The sequence below is a fragment of the Myripristis murdjan genome, chromosome 19 (assembly GCF_902150065.1).
Source record: "Myripristis murdjan chromosome 19, fMyrMur1.1, whole genome shotgun sequence".
NCBI classification, from domain to species: domain Eukaryota; kingdom Metazoa; phylum Chordata; class Actinopteri; order Holocentriformes; family Holocentridae; genus Myripristis; species Myripristis murdjan.
In genome coordinates, this window is record NC_043998.1 from 13,492,354 (window position 1) to 13,509,755 (window position 17,402).

Below are 17,402 nucleotides of genomic sequence, written 5' to 3' on the forward strand. Positions count from 1 at the left end.
GCCCATTCTTTCACAAATGTCTTGTTTCACAGTCTGCATGCCTGAGTGCTTGATTTTATACACCTGTGGCCAGGCCAAGTGATTAGGACACCTGATTCTGATCATTTGAATGGGTGAGCGAATACTTTTGGTAATATAGTGTACGTGATCACGTTTTACGCTGACGTAATGACGTGGCTCTGACTTGGCTCCGCTTGGCTCTTGGCCGATGGAAAAGCAAACCGGTTCTTTGTTGGAACCAGTTAAGCACCGGCTCTAGCACCAGCACCGAACTAGCAGGGTTCTTTTTGGTGGAAAAGGGGCAAGAGAGTGGAACAGGTGTTACTTCCCTGTATCTTTTCATTTCATCCTGGGCCTTTTCAAACAGAGTTTTCTGTGTTACCGTCTCTTTTGTCATGTAGGCTGACCCAAGGAGAGACATCAACACAGAGGATTCCTTTGGTCTTTTTGGTGGAGTATCATTTTCTTCAACAGGATCAGGAACAGCTTCCTCTGCTCCACCAGCAGCAGCTTCTTGCTGTTGGAAGATGAATAAATTAAGGAATAAAATTAATTGGAAAATCACTTGGGAACACAAGTTGGAATTCAATTGTTTAATATTAAAATGTTAAACAAAGACAAAAATTTAAATTGAGAGTTGAATACAGTAGGGTCCAAAAACAGTAAGATATTAGTTATTTATATGTCTTTGACTTACATTAGATGCCTCTGCCTGCTTCTCACCAGCAGCTTCAGTCATTACCAGTCTGGAGAATGTGTGGTCCCAGGCCTCATCAGTCAAGAAAGGCAGAGCCTTGAAGTGAGGGTCTAATGCTGATGCAACATAGAGCCTGTCCTTCAGGGCTGCATACCTTAAAAAGATATCACATATTTTAATCACTTATATAATTTCACTGGATATTAATATGCATGCACACACAATCAGAGACAGACACACACACACACACACACACATTTTTAAGCATACCTTGAATTCAGGTTGTTGTATGCAGCTGTCTTGACCTCTTTAATCACTGTGGAGTCCTGGGGAGCACAGCTCACCTCCGCCAGCAGCTGTGCATGCAGGGGTGCAATGACAGACAGAGTCGGGGATTTCTCCTCAGACATGAACAGAGTAGCTGCCTTCAGTGGCTGAAGAGCTTTAACCACATCTTCTGCTACCGTTACGTCCACCTCTGTCAAAGTGCAGAGATCCTGTTCGTTCCTGCGCACTTCAGGTGACAGTAGAGATGCTGAGACGGCTGGTTGCTGCTCCAGGAAACGGTCCAGCATCTCCAGTGCGCTATTCCACCGTGTCACCATGTCAGTCACCATCTTATGTACAGGAAGCTCCAGTAGCCTTTGCTTCTCTTTGAGTTTGTGGCTTGCTGTTGTGCTATGATGGCTTCAACAGCTCTGGTTTGTAGGAGCTGGCATACGAGGCCAAGTCATCATCAATGTAGTGAGCAGTTTGTCAGATATGAATCTGTTGCTCTTGATGTCCAACAGTCACAAGTCAATGCGACTCTCTGGTGACTGAAGTCAAGTTTCGATGCTTTGTTTAATACCTGCATACATGTTTGGGATTGTCACTTCACCTAAATGTTTGCGTGTCGGCAAAACATAGTGTGGCTCCAGAGTTTTAATGAGGCTTCGGAAACCATCGTTTCCAACGACGCTGTATGGTCGTATGTCCTTGCATACAAAAATAGCAACAGCCTCGGTTATTTTCTTTGCACGTTGAGAGTTTGCTGGTAACTTACACACCAATACCTGATCCAGGTTGGTTTGTTTGAGCCGTGCTGACTGTGTTTCTGGGTGATGTCTCGTTAAATGGTTGCAGAGATTCTTTGTATTTCCACAGTATTTTATCTTCCCGTTGCATATCTTGCATATTGCTTGTTTTTTGTCCAACTCGTTGTTTTCCCTGTGCTTGTTAAATCCAAAATACATCCACACATCAGCTTTCGAACTAGCTGGCGGTGCCTTCAGTGGTGTACTCGCTCCAGCCATGTTGTTTGACTTCTGGTGGTAACAACATCTCACGAGATCTCGTGCCATGAAATGCAGCGCTAAATGCTGATCACGCGAGACTAGCTGGGTTGATGCCACAGGCTGCTTCTCTGCACCATACGTCCAAAGAAGAAAAAAACAGTTAAATTAAAAGATCAATTTTTGGATTTTATGAATCGATATCGAACCATTTAAAGGGAAATCGATTAAAATCGATTCAACTGATTTTTTTTAACCCAGCCCTACTGCCAGCACCCTAAGATTATCCTCTATGTCTGAGACTCTGGCCCCAGGTAGACAATGAACCACAGCTGGCGAAGCTCGTCTAACATTGCAGATGGTGGAGTCTCCTCTCACTAGCGCGCGTTGCTCTACTCTGTCAACAGGAGCGGGAGAGGCACGCCGGCCTGCAGGGTTACTAACGGGGCTGGAGAGGGGCGAGAACCGGTTTGCAGTCAGGAGGGGCGACGCAACCGGTGGCTTGCTCTTGCGAGCCTTCCCACACCAGCAAACAGAGACAAACTCTAACTCTAGCACTAAGCTAGTGCTAATGCTAGGCCTGGGACTGAGGCTATCTGGAGTCCCCGTGATGTCTAGCGTGTTCCTAGCTGAAAGTAGCTGCTCTAAGTCACGGACACGTCTCTCTAGTAGAGACATCCTATCTGCAAAAGTGGAGCAGTCACTGCACACCATCGTTATCACAAGGCTGGATTCACTGCAGCGACACAGAGCTAACTGCTAGCTAGGCTAACCCTAGAGCCAGTGGATAAACCAATAAACAAAGTGCGAATGGCTCCGCTGGACTATCGATTTGGAGGAAGTAGCAAGGTTATCAAGTTAAGCAAATTTACCGAAAAGATACAGATGAGACATAATTACTATGACAAAAATTTGATTTGAGCAGGAGAGAGAAAGAGAGAGAGAGAGAGAGAGAGACGGGTAGCAGCGACCTTACAGAGGTTTTCACAACAAGGACTCCTACATTATTATGTATTATTATTGTTATTATTATTATGCTCACAAAACTCACAAAATACTCCTAACAGTGTGATCACCTTCTGCAGCTCCCTGTTCCCGGGCTCTGTGTCTGACAAGGCCATTACACTCCAGTTAGGCTTACTTGACCACCTGGAGGCTGGACAAAAGAACTGTTTACATACTATATACACATTCAGTCCTCTCTACTGATCAACACTGGGAGAATGTGCTGCCGGTAGAAATCCTCAAGAATGAGGAGGTGTTGTCCCCACGCAGAGTCTTTGGGGATTGGGATGACAGCTGCCTCCTTGGTGGTCCACACCACAAAATAGCACAGGTCCTGATCAGTTTGGTGGAGCTGACCTTGGACCTGGTGCCAGTACTCATGGGTCTTCTTGAGCGAAAAACCCTGCCCCTCGACACACAAATAAAAAGATGGTGTCTTGACAGCCTCAGCGATGGTGGAGTTTCGCTGGCTGTACGGGCATTTCACCTCGAGCAGTGCAGATGAACGAATAAAGCCATCAGGTGACGCTCCCAGGATGCCTGATTTGCTAACAGAGAGTCCACAATCAAGCACCTCCACCTGACAAGCCTGTTGAAAGGTTTTCACCCCCTCTTGCTCATTCATCACCCCCCAGTTCACAGCAAGCACTCCATCCAAGTTCTGTCCTCCAAGCAGCCTCTTCATGAGGGATGGACAGGGAGAAGCATGACCGCCGTGAAAGAACAGCTTGCTGTCAATCTTCCCTGTCTGTGCTGCTGCCATTGAGGATTTCTCCTCTGCCCCACAGTGGTTGTCTGGATGGCCAGACGTTGCTCCTCTGTGAGCGCCAATGCAGCCAGGACTCTCTCTAACCCCTGACCCTTGAACTCCCTCACCAGCTCAGGCACAGTGCGAAGACCCTGATGCTGGAGCTCTGGCAGGGGTGTAGGTCTCCTCCACCTGGGGATACAGTATAACAGTATAACACCGGCAGTATAGCTTTGGATAACTTTGGAAATGGAAGTTTTTTTCCAACGACACTCTACATTGGTCACGCTGAGTTCCCGCATTGCAAAAATTGCAAGGCTGCTGCCTGGCTGCATTTGAAATCCCCCACTGGGCACTCACAGGAAGTCCTCAAAATGCTGCCATCGTCACCCAGGGAGATCTGTCAAAGCAACAGGAGGCAGGTAGACTATTCAGTCTGTGATCATGGTTAACTATGTGGATAATGCCGTGTGGTTTCAAATACACAGTGACTTTGCGTTTTTCTGCTGGGAACAAGACATAGACTCTCTCTCTCTGATGATGGTTAGACAGATGAATTAGTCCTCTAACACATCCTACAGTTTGACATGTCGGAGTTTTTCAGTATAAAAGCAACTCAGGTTTAAGTGTCGGGAGTCACTGACAGGACGTAGCTGTAATTTCGTCACTCTGCACAGTGAGAAAAACATGTGTTGCGGGTTGCCTATACAGTAGCTAGCTAGTTAGCTAGTGGAGTCATAATACTCACTGATGCCTTGTAACGCCGCTCCCTGCGACTCGCATGGTGACAAGGCCGACCATCTCCCCATCGGCATAATTGAGACTCTCCACATGCCCCGACTTGTAATGATTCTCCCCCCTTTCAATGCTTTCATCCTGCCATTGGAAAAAGGCGGTGAACTGGAGCAGAGAAATCGCCATGTCTGCTGCAGGCTTCCAGTGCGGGTGGTGACGCATGTCATTCGCGTCGAGAGCAGCGAAGATTTGTAGTTCACAAAGCGGGCTCACACAAAACCTAATATTATCAAAATTCTTCATGCTAAATTGTGGTCTTCTTTGCCTGAAAAGTTATCTTTAAATATCACAAACAACATATGTGAAATCCATGGCACAATTCAAATGGGACCAGAAAATAATTGGCGTGACTCTATTGGCGTGACGTGACTGTTGGGTAAATCCTGTTGAGATGCAGCAGGTGAATGTGAACCACTATGTCATAGCCTAGCCTACATGATACAGGCCATGTTGGCATGATCACTGCTTTTATTATTTGTAATAATGCGATTATACAACTATTACCAACAAAATAAAATGTATAATCAAAATCTATTCATACTTTGGGCATTTCGCTCTCAAAATATAAAAGTTTTTTGCTAGTATTCTCTCTGTTTCAGCGGAAATACATGAGATCTGACATTAACTAGTCCTCATCAGCCAGCCAACTTGGGCTTATCATGTTTTCTAGACATCGTGATTTCCCCAAACTGAATAAATACCACACACAGCAACACAAAACTGCTCTGCTAGCTCAATCATGTTGTAACTAGAATATTCACTGGAAAAAAATCCTTTTTTCATGGACTGATAGTTATACTTCTGCCGACTTCTCGGTCATTTTTAAGCTAACAGGTGCCGTGACAGCGACTCACCAACACAGCTGATTTTTATCTACAACCAACTTATATGAACAGTTATATTTAAATACAGGCTACTGCTTTCCAGTGTCGGCACCAGAACAAAACATCTATCTTTTCATAAACTCACCGGCAGATGTTTTATTTCAGCTGGGGGTGTGTCACTCCAATTTAACGTCAGCTCCAATTAATGTGGCTAAGCAGCAAAAGTAATGTAACTTGTGGGTCTAAAATGTGGTGGTTGGATCACTCTTTATACAAAGAAACAGTCTGATGGAGACAGATAACTTTCATATGCAGCTCTTCACTGTTCCCCACACTTCATCAGCTTCACAACACTTCCTTCTTCCTGACTCACATGTGACTGAGCTAACCATTCAGAGGCTAGAAGGGCCTACTAAGGTAAATGTGAGTAAAACCACTGAGGTAGATTCAGAAGATTATTTTAACTGTTTTAAATATGCTGATGTAAATATTCAAACATGTAATATGAATAAGTGTCTAAACATAAACATGTAAATAGTTAACTTAGTAAACATTGTAAATATACATATACAGAGCAGCTTCTTCCCTCAGGCTGTGAGACTACTAAATGCAGCATCTGCACTCCTCCATGTTTAATAATTTTATTTTTCATACAATCAATTAATCAGTCAAGAGGGAACCACATTTTAATTTCATTATACAACCTGTTGTATAATGACCAATAAACTTCCTTGTATCCTTGTATCCTTGTATATATTTTAAATTAACTCAAATATGAATGAACTTTGATCCAAACTTAGGTTGCCAGAGAAATCAAAATCGACAACAAAACGGTCCATTATGCAGGCAAACAAAGTTGACAGCGGCTTTTGATGCGGGTTTCGGTGAAACGTTTCATGTTGCCATGGAAACCACACAGACTCGGGCAATAATATTGCCAGGTGGAGTAATATTTTGAGTGATGAGTTTTTTTTTTTTCTTTTCATTTCAATTGCTCATTTGAGCACATTCTAAACGTCTGATTGACCAATCAGATTGCTCGGTTGGATCTACGTGTTGTATAATAGATATTTCGCATGTGCTATGCAGTTTGCGTTCTGCTGCGTTAATTGATCGTTGGCCATGCCAAGGACCTAGAGTTCTCATCGGGCCTGAAAATTAAGACCCGACCCGACCCGGGCCTGACTGGGCCAGCCCGAGGCCCGACCCGACCCGACTAATTAGCCGAACTTTAGGCCCGACAGCCTGATAAAGCCCGAAAAAAAAATCGCCAAATTCGCCATTATTTAGCAGAGCCGGTCGGCCGCGGCACCGGGGCACCATCAGTCGGTATCAGGCGAGCCGGCCGTGGCACCGGCCAGCATGAGGCAGCTCACCTGTCAGATCCGGCAGACCTGACGGGTGGGCGCGGTATCGGACGGTGCCGCGTCCGGCCCGCCTGATGCCGACTGATGGTGCCGCGGCATGTGCGGGTCAATACGGTAGTCTAGAAAACTGGAGATTTTTTTTTTTTTTTTTCTCGTGCGCCCCCAAGTAGATTGCGCCCTGGGCAGTTGCACTGCCCATAGCAGAAACCGTCCCTGCTGCTGAGTCTGCCAGCACAGCGGGATACTGCTGCAACTCTCTCTCACTTGTTTGCGCTGCGCTCGCACAGCTGGTTGTCTGTCTGTCACTGAAAGTTTAGCCTCCAAATCCAATCCAGTCTCTCACTCTCTCCACCAGTCACATAAAAATGAAACATCATAATCAATAACAGAACACATAATTCTATTTTTTTATTTAAAAAAAAAAAAAAAAAAAAAAAAAATCCCCCACAGAACCCGAAGCCCGACCCGACCCGCCCAATTCACGTAAATTTTAGGCCCGACCCGACCCGAAAATGTCGGGTCGGGTTCGGGCAGAATATGAGAACTCTACAAGGACCCCACCACACATTACAGTCTGTCTGTCTGTCTATCTATCTATCTATAGGGGAGACTGGGAACGGTTGCAACAGAGCTGGTTCAGCCAATCAGAAACAAACTAGAGTGATGACACTCACACTACACATGCTCAGTAAGATCCTCAACTCAGCAAGAAGACTGAAGACAAAGCAGGAGGCAGTTTTCTTCATTTATTTGGAAAAACGTGTTTTTGAGGTATGAAAGTAATTTTCATCACAAACACTTTTGTAGTGATACTATATCAATATGTTATATGAATTAATCCAATTTTTATTTTGTTTGCAACGTGTTTATGTTGTCTTTGAGCTGATATGGTTAGCATTGCTCAGTGGCTGTCTGTGTAGCTAGCACATGCTGTTCTGTCATGGCTGCCAGTCCGGGGACGGTTGCAACACTGCACCAAGCTTAGCAGACCACACAATAATATGTTTTAACATTATGTGGTACATTTTTTATCATAACATCTCATTTTAAGGTGGTATATACATGTTATTCATCATTCAAAATTATATTATGTTTGTTTTCAGTATGCCAAGAGTGAGGAGAGGCGTTCCCCTTGACGTTTTGGAAAGGGCATCCAATGCTGTCAGGGATGAGACCTACTCAACATCCAAGGAGTTATGGCTGGCATGCGGAGTGTGCAAGGAATGGGCACACAAAGCCTGTACACCTGGATATGAACCATACATATGTCACAACTGTGAATCCGACTCCGATTGAGTTCGTGACACGCCCACCCCCCACAAAGCTTTTCAAGGGCCAGCAGAAATGTTAAGAAGAGCGAGCTTTAGTTATTAGGCATTGTTCATTGTTTAGCATTGTTCATCATTGTTCATTTCCACATATGCATTTTTTATAGGGGGGAGTTTCTATAAAGCTAACATTTAAGCTGTTATTTTTCATTTGAAATGGTTGAAATGCCTGTATATTGTTATTAAAACAGTTACAGTTGTGAACAACATGTTAATTAAAGGTTTACTGCATTTTAAATGGTCTCATTTCGAAATTGAAATATCAAGAGATTAAATTGCGTCTGTAACAAAAAGCTGTTATTCGTCAAATAGATCGAAATTGCTTTGATACTATTGTAAAATAATACATATCTTAAGAATAGTATGCTCATTGAAACAAAAAAATGATAAATATTGGTGAAATGCCCTATGTTAATAACATCTTGCTACCTTAATGGTTCTGACTTGAGTCATTCAAATGCATATTGTGAACAACATGTTTTATGCAACCAACTTTAAATGGTTTGAGAAGTTAGTAGACAGTTGAAGGTTAACGTTCCGAAGTAACGGGGAGAAATGTAAAAAGTGTTGCAACCGTCCTCGGTCTCCCCTACAGACAGACAGACAGACAGACAGACAGATAGACAGACAGACAGATAGATTTATGTCAAAAACACAGAGGTAGGTGTGATGAGAAATGAGAAAACAATGAGAAATGAGATATCCCACTGCCTCCCTGGGATCTTTAGTGCCCCCCCTCCTGTCATTTCTTTCTGGATACAGGTCTGTATCCACCTGAAAATAATAATTTCTAATCTCACAAAATATTTGCTGGCATTCAACCACACCACAGTATGGGTTACTTTTGAGTGCAGTGTTTTGAACCAACTCGTCACGTCTTTCTTCAGATTCAAGGCAGTTCTGGGTCCAGAAATTCCTGTTTCAAGTTAACACACCATAACACACAATGTGAACAGCAAATGAATTACACATTGTGTTTTGTGTTGTATTGATTACAGGGAAATGAGTGAATTGTGTGATGCAGAGAGTTGTTTCTGGACTCCACCCTGTTGGTTTTTACTGGGAGAGAAACTGGAAATGGAGCCCCTTCCTGGACTGGGCCGGACATCTGCTGTCAACACAGGAAATCATTCCCCAAACTGAAGGCCTCCGCGTCCCTGACACACACCCTCCCCATGATCTGTGTGTGTGTGTGTGTGTGAGAGAGAGAGAGAGAGAGAGAGAGTAGGGGTGTGTGTTTGGTTTGATGGAGATGAGACAGATGTTGGTAGAAGAAATCAAAGGGAGACAGAGGAACGTCTGAAGCTGTTTAACATAGCTGATGATTTTATATGTGCAAGCAACATCCCCCCTCAGGTTTCTGTGTGCAGACACACAGAATCCACAGCCCTCTGGTTTCTGGCTGCAGGCGAGCCTCCGAGGGCGTGCAAGGATGACTTTATGGGAACACGCCACAGATAAGTTGTAACTATCAATGCTGGAATGAGTTTTGGAGTCTGTATTTGTTTATGCCTCGGGCCTCTGAAGGGGAAAAACTGGGGCCATTCATTTTCTATTTTAGGAGAGAGATTATATATGGTAAGACAGTGATGTTGTTTCATTTGTGGTGGGAGATAAACGAGAGGCATTTTTCAAAAAATACACTTTGTAGTGAGAGCTTCTTGACTTGAGTATTTTTTTTATTATTATTATTTTAAACAAGACTGTACTACCTTTTGGAACAAATGCCAGGTGCCTATTATACGACCCCTCAAAGAGAGGGGTTGGTGTCCAAAATATGGGATGAATGACTGAGCTAATCATTTCTAAAAGCAGTGAGCAGTACTGCTGCATGACCAGGCCTGCGATCTGAATGTATCATAAGTGTTGAAAAAAGGGGAAAAATATCAGTGAGTTGGCCTGACAGTGAGAACCATATAGACTCAACCATCATATTATATGCTTATTCCACAGTTTTCAGTTGAATCTACAGGGTCCTCATTGCAGTTTTAGCAAAATGCCCCTTTAAAAGGATGTAGTTTGCAGCGTGCTCTCTCCTCCTTTTTGAACTGCATGGAGAAGATCACAGCCAACACAGTTACTGTGTTGAAAAAGGAACTCAGTCACTTTTATTCTCAATACAGTTTAAATGAGCTACTTTTTATACTTTAGTAGATTTTAAAAGCAGTACTTCTACTTTACTGAGAGCAAGCTGTCAGGAGATTTCAGGACATTTACAAAGTAAAATATTTTAAGATTGTGTAAATACACTGTTAAAAAAAAACGACAGTCTTAACCATTTAAAGGAGTACTGTGTGCAGCTGCAGAGGGTTGATTAAAGTGAAGAGCCTTTCAGACTGAGCTAACCAGTGAGTGGAATAAGCATGGAATCAGTGAGAAGGTCCAGTGACGAACACCATGTGCACTCAGCCATTAAACTACAGATGCTTCTACTGTGTTTTTATCAGCTGAGTCAACAGTGTCCTTACTTCAACGGACCTTTGGCATTTTTGCAAAATGCACCTTTTAAATTTCTTTTTTTTTCCCTGAATCATTTTGTTTCAAGAATTTACTCAAGGATAAAGTTATGTTATCTTGAAGCAAATGCACTGGTTGGCCTTATTTATTTCAAGATACTGTCAGTTTCAAAAAAAGAAAAGAAAAGAAATGCAAGTAAACAACGTTTTAAATCAAATTTTTAAGTCTCTGTTCTAGAGGTGGGTAATATATTAATGTTATATCAACATTGTGAGTGTGACTCAATATCATCTGAGATTTTAGATATCACGATGTTGTGATTATGTCATAAATGATGTCTTTTTCTGGTTTTGAAAGCTGCTCAACAGGAAAGGGATGTAGCTCAGAACTTATCAGAACTTGCCTCTATCTGCTTGGTCATAATGTATAAATTAATAATGATTGTTTATCTATAATCTCTTAAATACGTTATGGAAGCATCAGTACTGATATTTAGTAAAAAAAAAAAAATATTGTGATATTGATTTTGTCAAACAAGCCCTACTTGATAAAGATATTTTTTAAGTGTATGAATATCATGAACAAATGAACGAGGAAGGGAGTACTTGCACATATTGTCTCTGTGTACCTTACAAAAGCTTGTTCCAGTAACAGCGAGATCATTCAGGTGCATTAAGTTCCTCTTAAATGTTTATCTCACGCTCGGCCATGTCGCCTGCAGTTTGACTCTCACAGCAGCAGAGCTCTGGAGTCATTTTAACACAACAGTGAGGCAAAGGGTGGAAGTCAGAGTGTGTTTCCTATAATTGTTGCATAAGAGTGCAAGCCTTCCATGAACAGGGTGAGAATGCAACGTATTCCAACTCTCAGTTTAAAAATCAATAACAGCCAGACTGGCTGAGTAAAATATACAATGAAGCAGACATTTGACCATTTCTTTACTCACAATCATCCTCATGAATCTTAAAGGCTTTCAATGTAAAGTTATAATGGATGGGAAGGGTCCTGCTATAGGGAAACAGCTATTTTAAGACCCAGAAAAAACATATTCAGCTGAAAACAGGGAACAGGATGAATGTATTAGAAATTCATCCTTCCCTCTGTATGTGTAGACTCACTGAGAGGATTTTAGGCTAGATTGAAGTGAAATCTTAAATAGAATGCCTCAAATATACATGCTGTCTTCAGATTATTATAGCAAATGTAAAGTGTTAGTAGTGAGTATAGCGCATAAATACAAAGGAACATGAATAGAATATGAAAGTGAAAGCTGATGTGCTCTGTACTTTGTTAAATATAAAATCTTTTTGCCACTTCAGGTCAAAACCTGTGCAAATGAAGTGTATTCTAAAATGATATTTGATTAACTGGACAATCAATTTCAGAAATAAATCTTTTGTACTCATGAGTGCATTTCAGGGAACATTTTAAAACATTTTTTCAGGATGGATATCTTGTAGATTCCTTTGAAACTCTTCAAATGTAATTGGCCACTGACACAGATCCTGTTCAAGACAAATCATCTTTCATGTTAGTGAGGTCATCATATCAAATCATATGACTTCCTTTACTGTAACTTTCCTCTATAGTCCCCTGTAGTGCTGCACAATGAGGCTTCAGCTCAACTCCCTTCCTGAGCTCTTGGCTTGTTCCTCCACACTGGGACAGCCCAGTGGATCCCGGCTGGAAACCTGGAAAATCACCTGGAAACTGCTGTGTGAGTCAGTCAGGTTCAGTGCTGTGAGCTCACAGGCCAGGCGTTGCCGGGCAGGGACAGACAGGAAGGAAACATGCAGGATTCCTTTGGTCGTGCGCTTCAGAAGATGCCGTCATGCCTGGATTACCAGCAGGGGATACCAGACCACATGTCCCGGGGCAAGATCCACACAAGTGCTGTTAGGATAGAGCTTAAGAAGTTACCCAATAAGAGTTTTTTAAAGAATGCTCTTCAGTGCAATTACCCAATATTTTCTTAGGATTAGTCTCATCTTTCTCAAATAAGACCTACCTCGCAACAGCATAAACAAGCAAACAAACACGCATACACTGAACAGTTAATTCAGATGAATATACTCTGTACACTGGCTACTGTATAGCAATACAGCCTTAGAGCATGTATTGCCCTGGGGATTAGGATTTGGTAACTTTAAACTGGCCGCAGGTGTGAAGGTGAGTCTGTGAAGGACTTGCAACCTGTGCAGGGAGTTTCACTTCCTGCAACGCTGAAACGGAAAATGTGGATAAAGAAAATAATTAAATGCCTGTTGTACACCAGATGTAGTTTCACACACTGAACAGTTTGCTTTCATTCAGATGTCAGTGAAAAGTGAGTAAGTGTGTACACAAGATGGTGACGTGAACCGCACCTATACTGAACACTGATAAAAAAAAAAAAATGTAACATTATACAACTAAGCGAGAACCAGGCCTGTTCAAGCAGAAACATACTTTTTTATATCATTATCGCCTTCATTATGTCCTCTCTTGTCCCTCCAAAGTTAAAGGGACGCTCCATTGAAATGAGGACCATTTAGACTCAACAAAGAGAGAGTGTGGGAAAAGCACAAAATTTGTTGAGTCTACATGGTTATGCGCTTCTCCCATTTTTTTTTTTTTAACTGTTTTTATAGATTTTTTATAGACTGCCAATCCAGGTGTGCACTAGAGTCCAGACATATGATAATGGATTATAGTCTGGAAAATTGACAAGGAAATTAAAAAACAAAAAAGGTGAAATACTAAAAATGGTCAACACGTAATAGAACCAAGAATTTGCAGGGACTCTTGAACCCTGAAACACACTCAGTGAAACACCAGCAAGTGACTCTTTTATTTATTGCTGAGAGTGAAGTGTCACATCTCGTGGGCCTTAAGGTGGTGGTTCTCAAACAGAGGTGTGCGTGCAGCTGGGGGTATGTTGGAACACTGCAGGGGGTACGTAAAAAATGTCAGTCATGCATAAGTCCTAAAAGAATTAGCCTATGATATAAGGTGTCAGGTGTGTGTGTTTGTGGTTCAAATCTGCTGCCGAGGTCTTTGAGCGTTTGTTCACTATGACCGGGAAGCTAAACTAAAATCAAGAAAATGCATTGGTGGTTGAAGCGTAGCCGTGATACAGCTGGAAACAAGGACAAAGAAGAGAAACAGAAGCAAAAACACAAACAACCAAATATCAAGAAGTATCGGGTTGTTGTTTCAGACCCAGGTGGAGTTGAATGGCACCTCTTTGGCTTTTTTTTTTTTTTTTTTTTTTTTTTTTTTTTTACCTTTTTCTCTGCACTGATCATGGAGTGCTTGGCAGAGTGAGAGGAGTCAGAGGACTTTTATTTCATATCTGTAGTTCATCAGAGTGCAGGGCTGTATACTGCACTGTTTACTGTTGCAACATAAAGATCACTGGAGTCTTGCAGCAGTCTGGTGGTTGCCGTGTGTGTGTGTGTGTGTGTGTGTGTGTGTGTGTGTGTGTGTGTGTGTGAGAGAGAGAGAGAGAGAGAGAGAGAGTTGGTGATTTAAGTGTGTGTGTGTGTGTGTGTGTGTGTGTGTGTGAGAGAGAGAGAGAGAGAGAGAGAGAGAGAGTTGGTGATTTAAATGTGTGTGTGTGTGTGTGTGTGTGTGTGTGTGTGTGTGTGTGTGTGTGTGTGTGTGTGTGTGTGTGTGTGTGTGTGTGGCAGCACAGGGGCGGGGCGTGATGACGTCGCCCGGGTTGCAGTGTAGCGAATGTGAATGCAGAGGGACCAGCTGAGAATCTGACTCAGATGGAGCAGAGAGGGAGAGACACGGAGGGAAATGTGCCGCCTCACGTCGGACCCAAACGACCCTAAAATGTCCGTGCGCAGTTAAGGATCTTCCCTGAATCTAGAGCCTCTCGCTGCGGCTGTTTCTCGCTGATCTCACCGCTGACATCCGCCCGTTGCCCCGCTTCACCCATCTGTCAGCCGCCGGGCTTCGTCTGTGTGTCAGGCGGGCAGAAATTTTTTGCCGTGTGTGACCAGTCAGCACAGCGCATTAGCGGGGAGATTTCAGCTGAACACACCTTCTGTTGCTCCGCCGTGTCACTGCCATCAATATGGATGAAGACAATCACGGTAAGGCTCTGTGTGTATGTGTGTGTGTGTGTGTGTGTGTGTGTGTGTGTGTGTGTGTGTGCGTGTGTGTGTTTTTCTTTTCTTTTTTGGCTTCATGTCTGTGCAGGGATGGAGCGCACAGATCCATATGAGGCACCGATCGTAACAACTGTGTGAGGTGGTGGATATTATGGGATATTAGAGACGTGCATTTATGCATTTAATGAGAAGAAATTGTGTCAGTCGGTTGTCACGGTGTGGGAATAAAACTGGGAACCAGGCAGCCACATTCAGGAGAAAAACGCTCCTGCAGCTTTTTTGTGTCCAGGTGGCAGAATCTGCGGATATTTTCCTCTTCACATAAAAAACGTTTATCAAATAAATGTTGGAAGTCTTCATGGAAATAAAAACCATCCCGCTCAGTCTGTCGTGCATGCATGTTGGCCGGTTTGATGCTGTTTGATGTTCTCGCTGTAAAGCTTTGAAGTTTGTTTGCTCTTATTCTCACTATCTTGTTGCGCCGTTTGAAGCCACTGAACGGGGGGGAAATTGATAAGATAACCTTGCATCATATGGAAGATAGGGGCACTGTAGCTCAAAAAAGAGCTATGCTACCTGTATAATAAATTACAGAAGGGTACCATACAGACAAAACAGAGATAAACTCTATGACAATATTGTAGTAATTTTGTGCGGACGCCAGGAGACACAGTATGGTCACACGGCAATAGCAATATTATAGGAATATCATAGTGATATCACTGGAGATTAAGCCACTATTAAATGAGATGAAGTATCACAGGCAAACAATAAGCCCCTATAGCAGTATTGTAGGAATATTACAGTTATATCATAGGAGATTATACCACTATTACATCAGATAAAGTCACTTAAATGTCACTGTTTAGTATCACAGGCACACTGGATGTCCCGAGAGTAATATTATAACTTAAAGCAGCGTAAAGTGAATTAACCCTATAAAGCCTGAACTATGAAAGAATTGGAAGAAAATTCCATTTTTTTGAAAATGAACCCTTTATTTAGTCCTATAACAAAATATATATAGAAAAAAATTCAAAAATATGTTATTACACGACCTTGAAGTGCCAATGGTATGGCCCAGGATGAACAGGGGAAGTGTTCAAAGGTATACAACAGTATTTTGGTCAAGTATTGATTAAACTGAAAATGAAAAACGGAATTGAAAATGTGTATCATATATGATACAAATGGATTTATAGGGTTAAGGCCACTATATACACACCAAGTATCACTAAAGTATCTATAGTAATATTACAGGAGTATGATAGTGATGTCACAGGAGAGAAAAGGTAACTGTAAACTCACTACTGAGCGCTATAAACACACTGTAAATCCCTATAGCAATATTACAGAAATGTTATAGTGGCAGGCAATCATTAGAAAGTAAACCACCATTAGAAATAAACTCACTATTGAATATCACAAGCACACTGTTAGTGCCTCCAACAATATTTTAGGAATATTATAGTGATATTACTGGAGATTAAAACACTATAAAGAAAGATAAGGACACTATATTATAATCTATTGAATGTAATAGACATACTGTAAATAGTTCTCCTGTAGGAATGTTTTAGGAATATTTTGGTGATATTATTGGACATCACTACAAACTCAGTACTGAGCACTGTAGGTAATCTCTAGCTCCTTATAGTGATAGTTGTCATTGTTGAGCACCACCTGTGTAACTTGCTGTAGTGATATTATTAGTGACTATAGTGATACCATATATTAATATTATAGGAATATTGTAATGATTTTGACCTATGAAATGGGTATTCTCTAAACCCAGATTATTGTTCACATGGTTGCTGCAGCTTGGCATCCCATATCTGCCATTACACGGTGGTTTAACATACACACACACACACACACACACACACACACAAACACACATTGGACTGGAGATAATCCTAACCGTCTTGGGGGCTTGTGGGTCTCCTCGCTGTAATGTAAACATTTGTCCCAGGCCAGACCACGATAACATTTTGTCAGTTAAACTGTGAGAGATTAGCAGATGCCGGCTGGGGAAGCAGCAGCCACAGACTGTCCCCCTGATCTGTTCTGCAGTGTTGGCTTGCAGAGGAACCTCAACCCCCTTTCCTCATCTGCATCCTCATGTTTTAACAAGCCCACATCACCCCAACATTGACAGTGTGGTTTCAGTGGAAGTGGAAATAGATTTCAGCCGCCCAGTCTGCACAGTATTTCATCAGACTCCCTAAGAAGGAATCACCATAACACTCCTGTTATGCTCCCATGTCTTAGACTGTGGTATTCAATAGTGAATTTATAGTGACCCATTGGACATTATGGTGTTGTTTTGTTTTGTTTTTCATCTCTGATTCTATCTCTGTCACTGTAAGATTTTCCATGGTGCATAGCTGCATGATATTTTATGGTTTTGCTGAGATATATGTGTATTATGGACTTATTATCAGGACAGGACTGGTGAACCCTGTAGGTTTACTGTAGGTTTCGTTTGCCTAGGAATACAATGGAGGCTCTAACTCTGACCACAGCTATTTTAGTTTGTTTTCAGATATGATTCATTCATGTAAATGTTCAGTTTTGTTGAGTTCAAGGCAGCAATGGATCCCAGTTTCCCTCTGGCTTTGAGGTGTGGTGGGTTTCATTAGCATGGATTTTAAATGTCCCATGAGGGTGTAAGTGATCTTTATGACATCAGGAGGGAAACAGTGAATATATGTAAGCTTTTGGCATGAACATTTTCAGGTTTCAGTATAAATATGTTGATATCAGGCCTCAAAAATGCATGTCAGCCAAACCCTAATTCTTTT

General features: G+C 42.2%; 1 protein-coding gene across 1 annotated transcript in view; it reads left to right on the top strand.

Annotated features, from left to right (window-relative positions):
• The first annotated feature begins 14,258 nt into the window (after positions 1–14,258).
• The window catches only part of cyth3a (cytohesin 3a), a 33,709-nt gene continuing 30,565 nt past the window's right edge, over positions 14,259–17,402 (top strand). Inside the window, exon 1 of the mRNA XM_030077576.1 lies at positions 14,259–14,580. Coding sequence (XP_029933436.1) covers positions 14,562–14,580 — 19 coding nt within the window. The 5' untranslated portion in view covers positions 14,259–14,561. The remainder of the gene's footprint in view (positions 14,581–17,402) is intronic.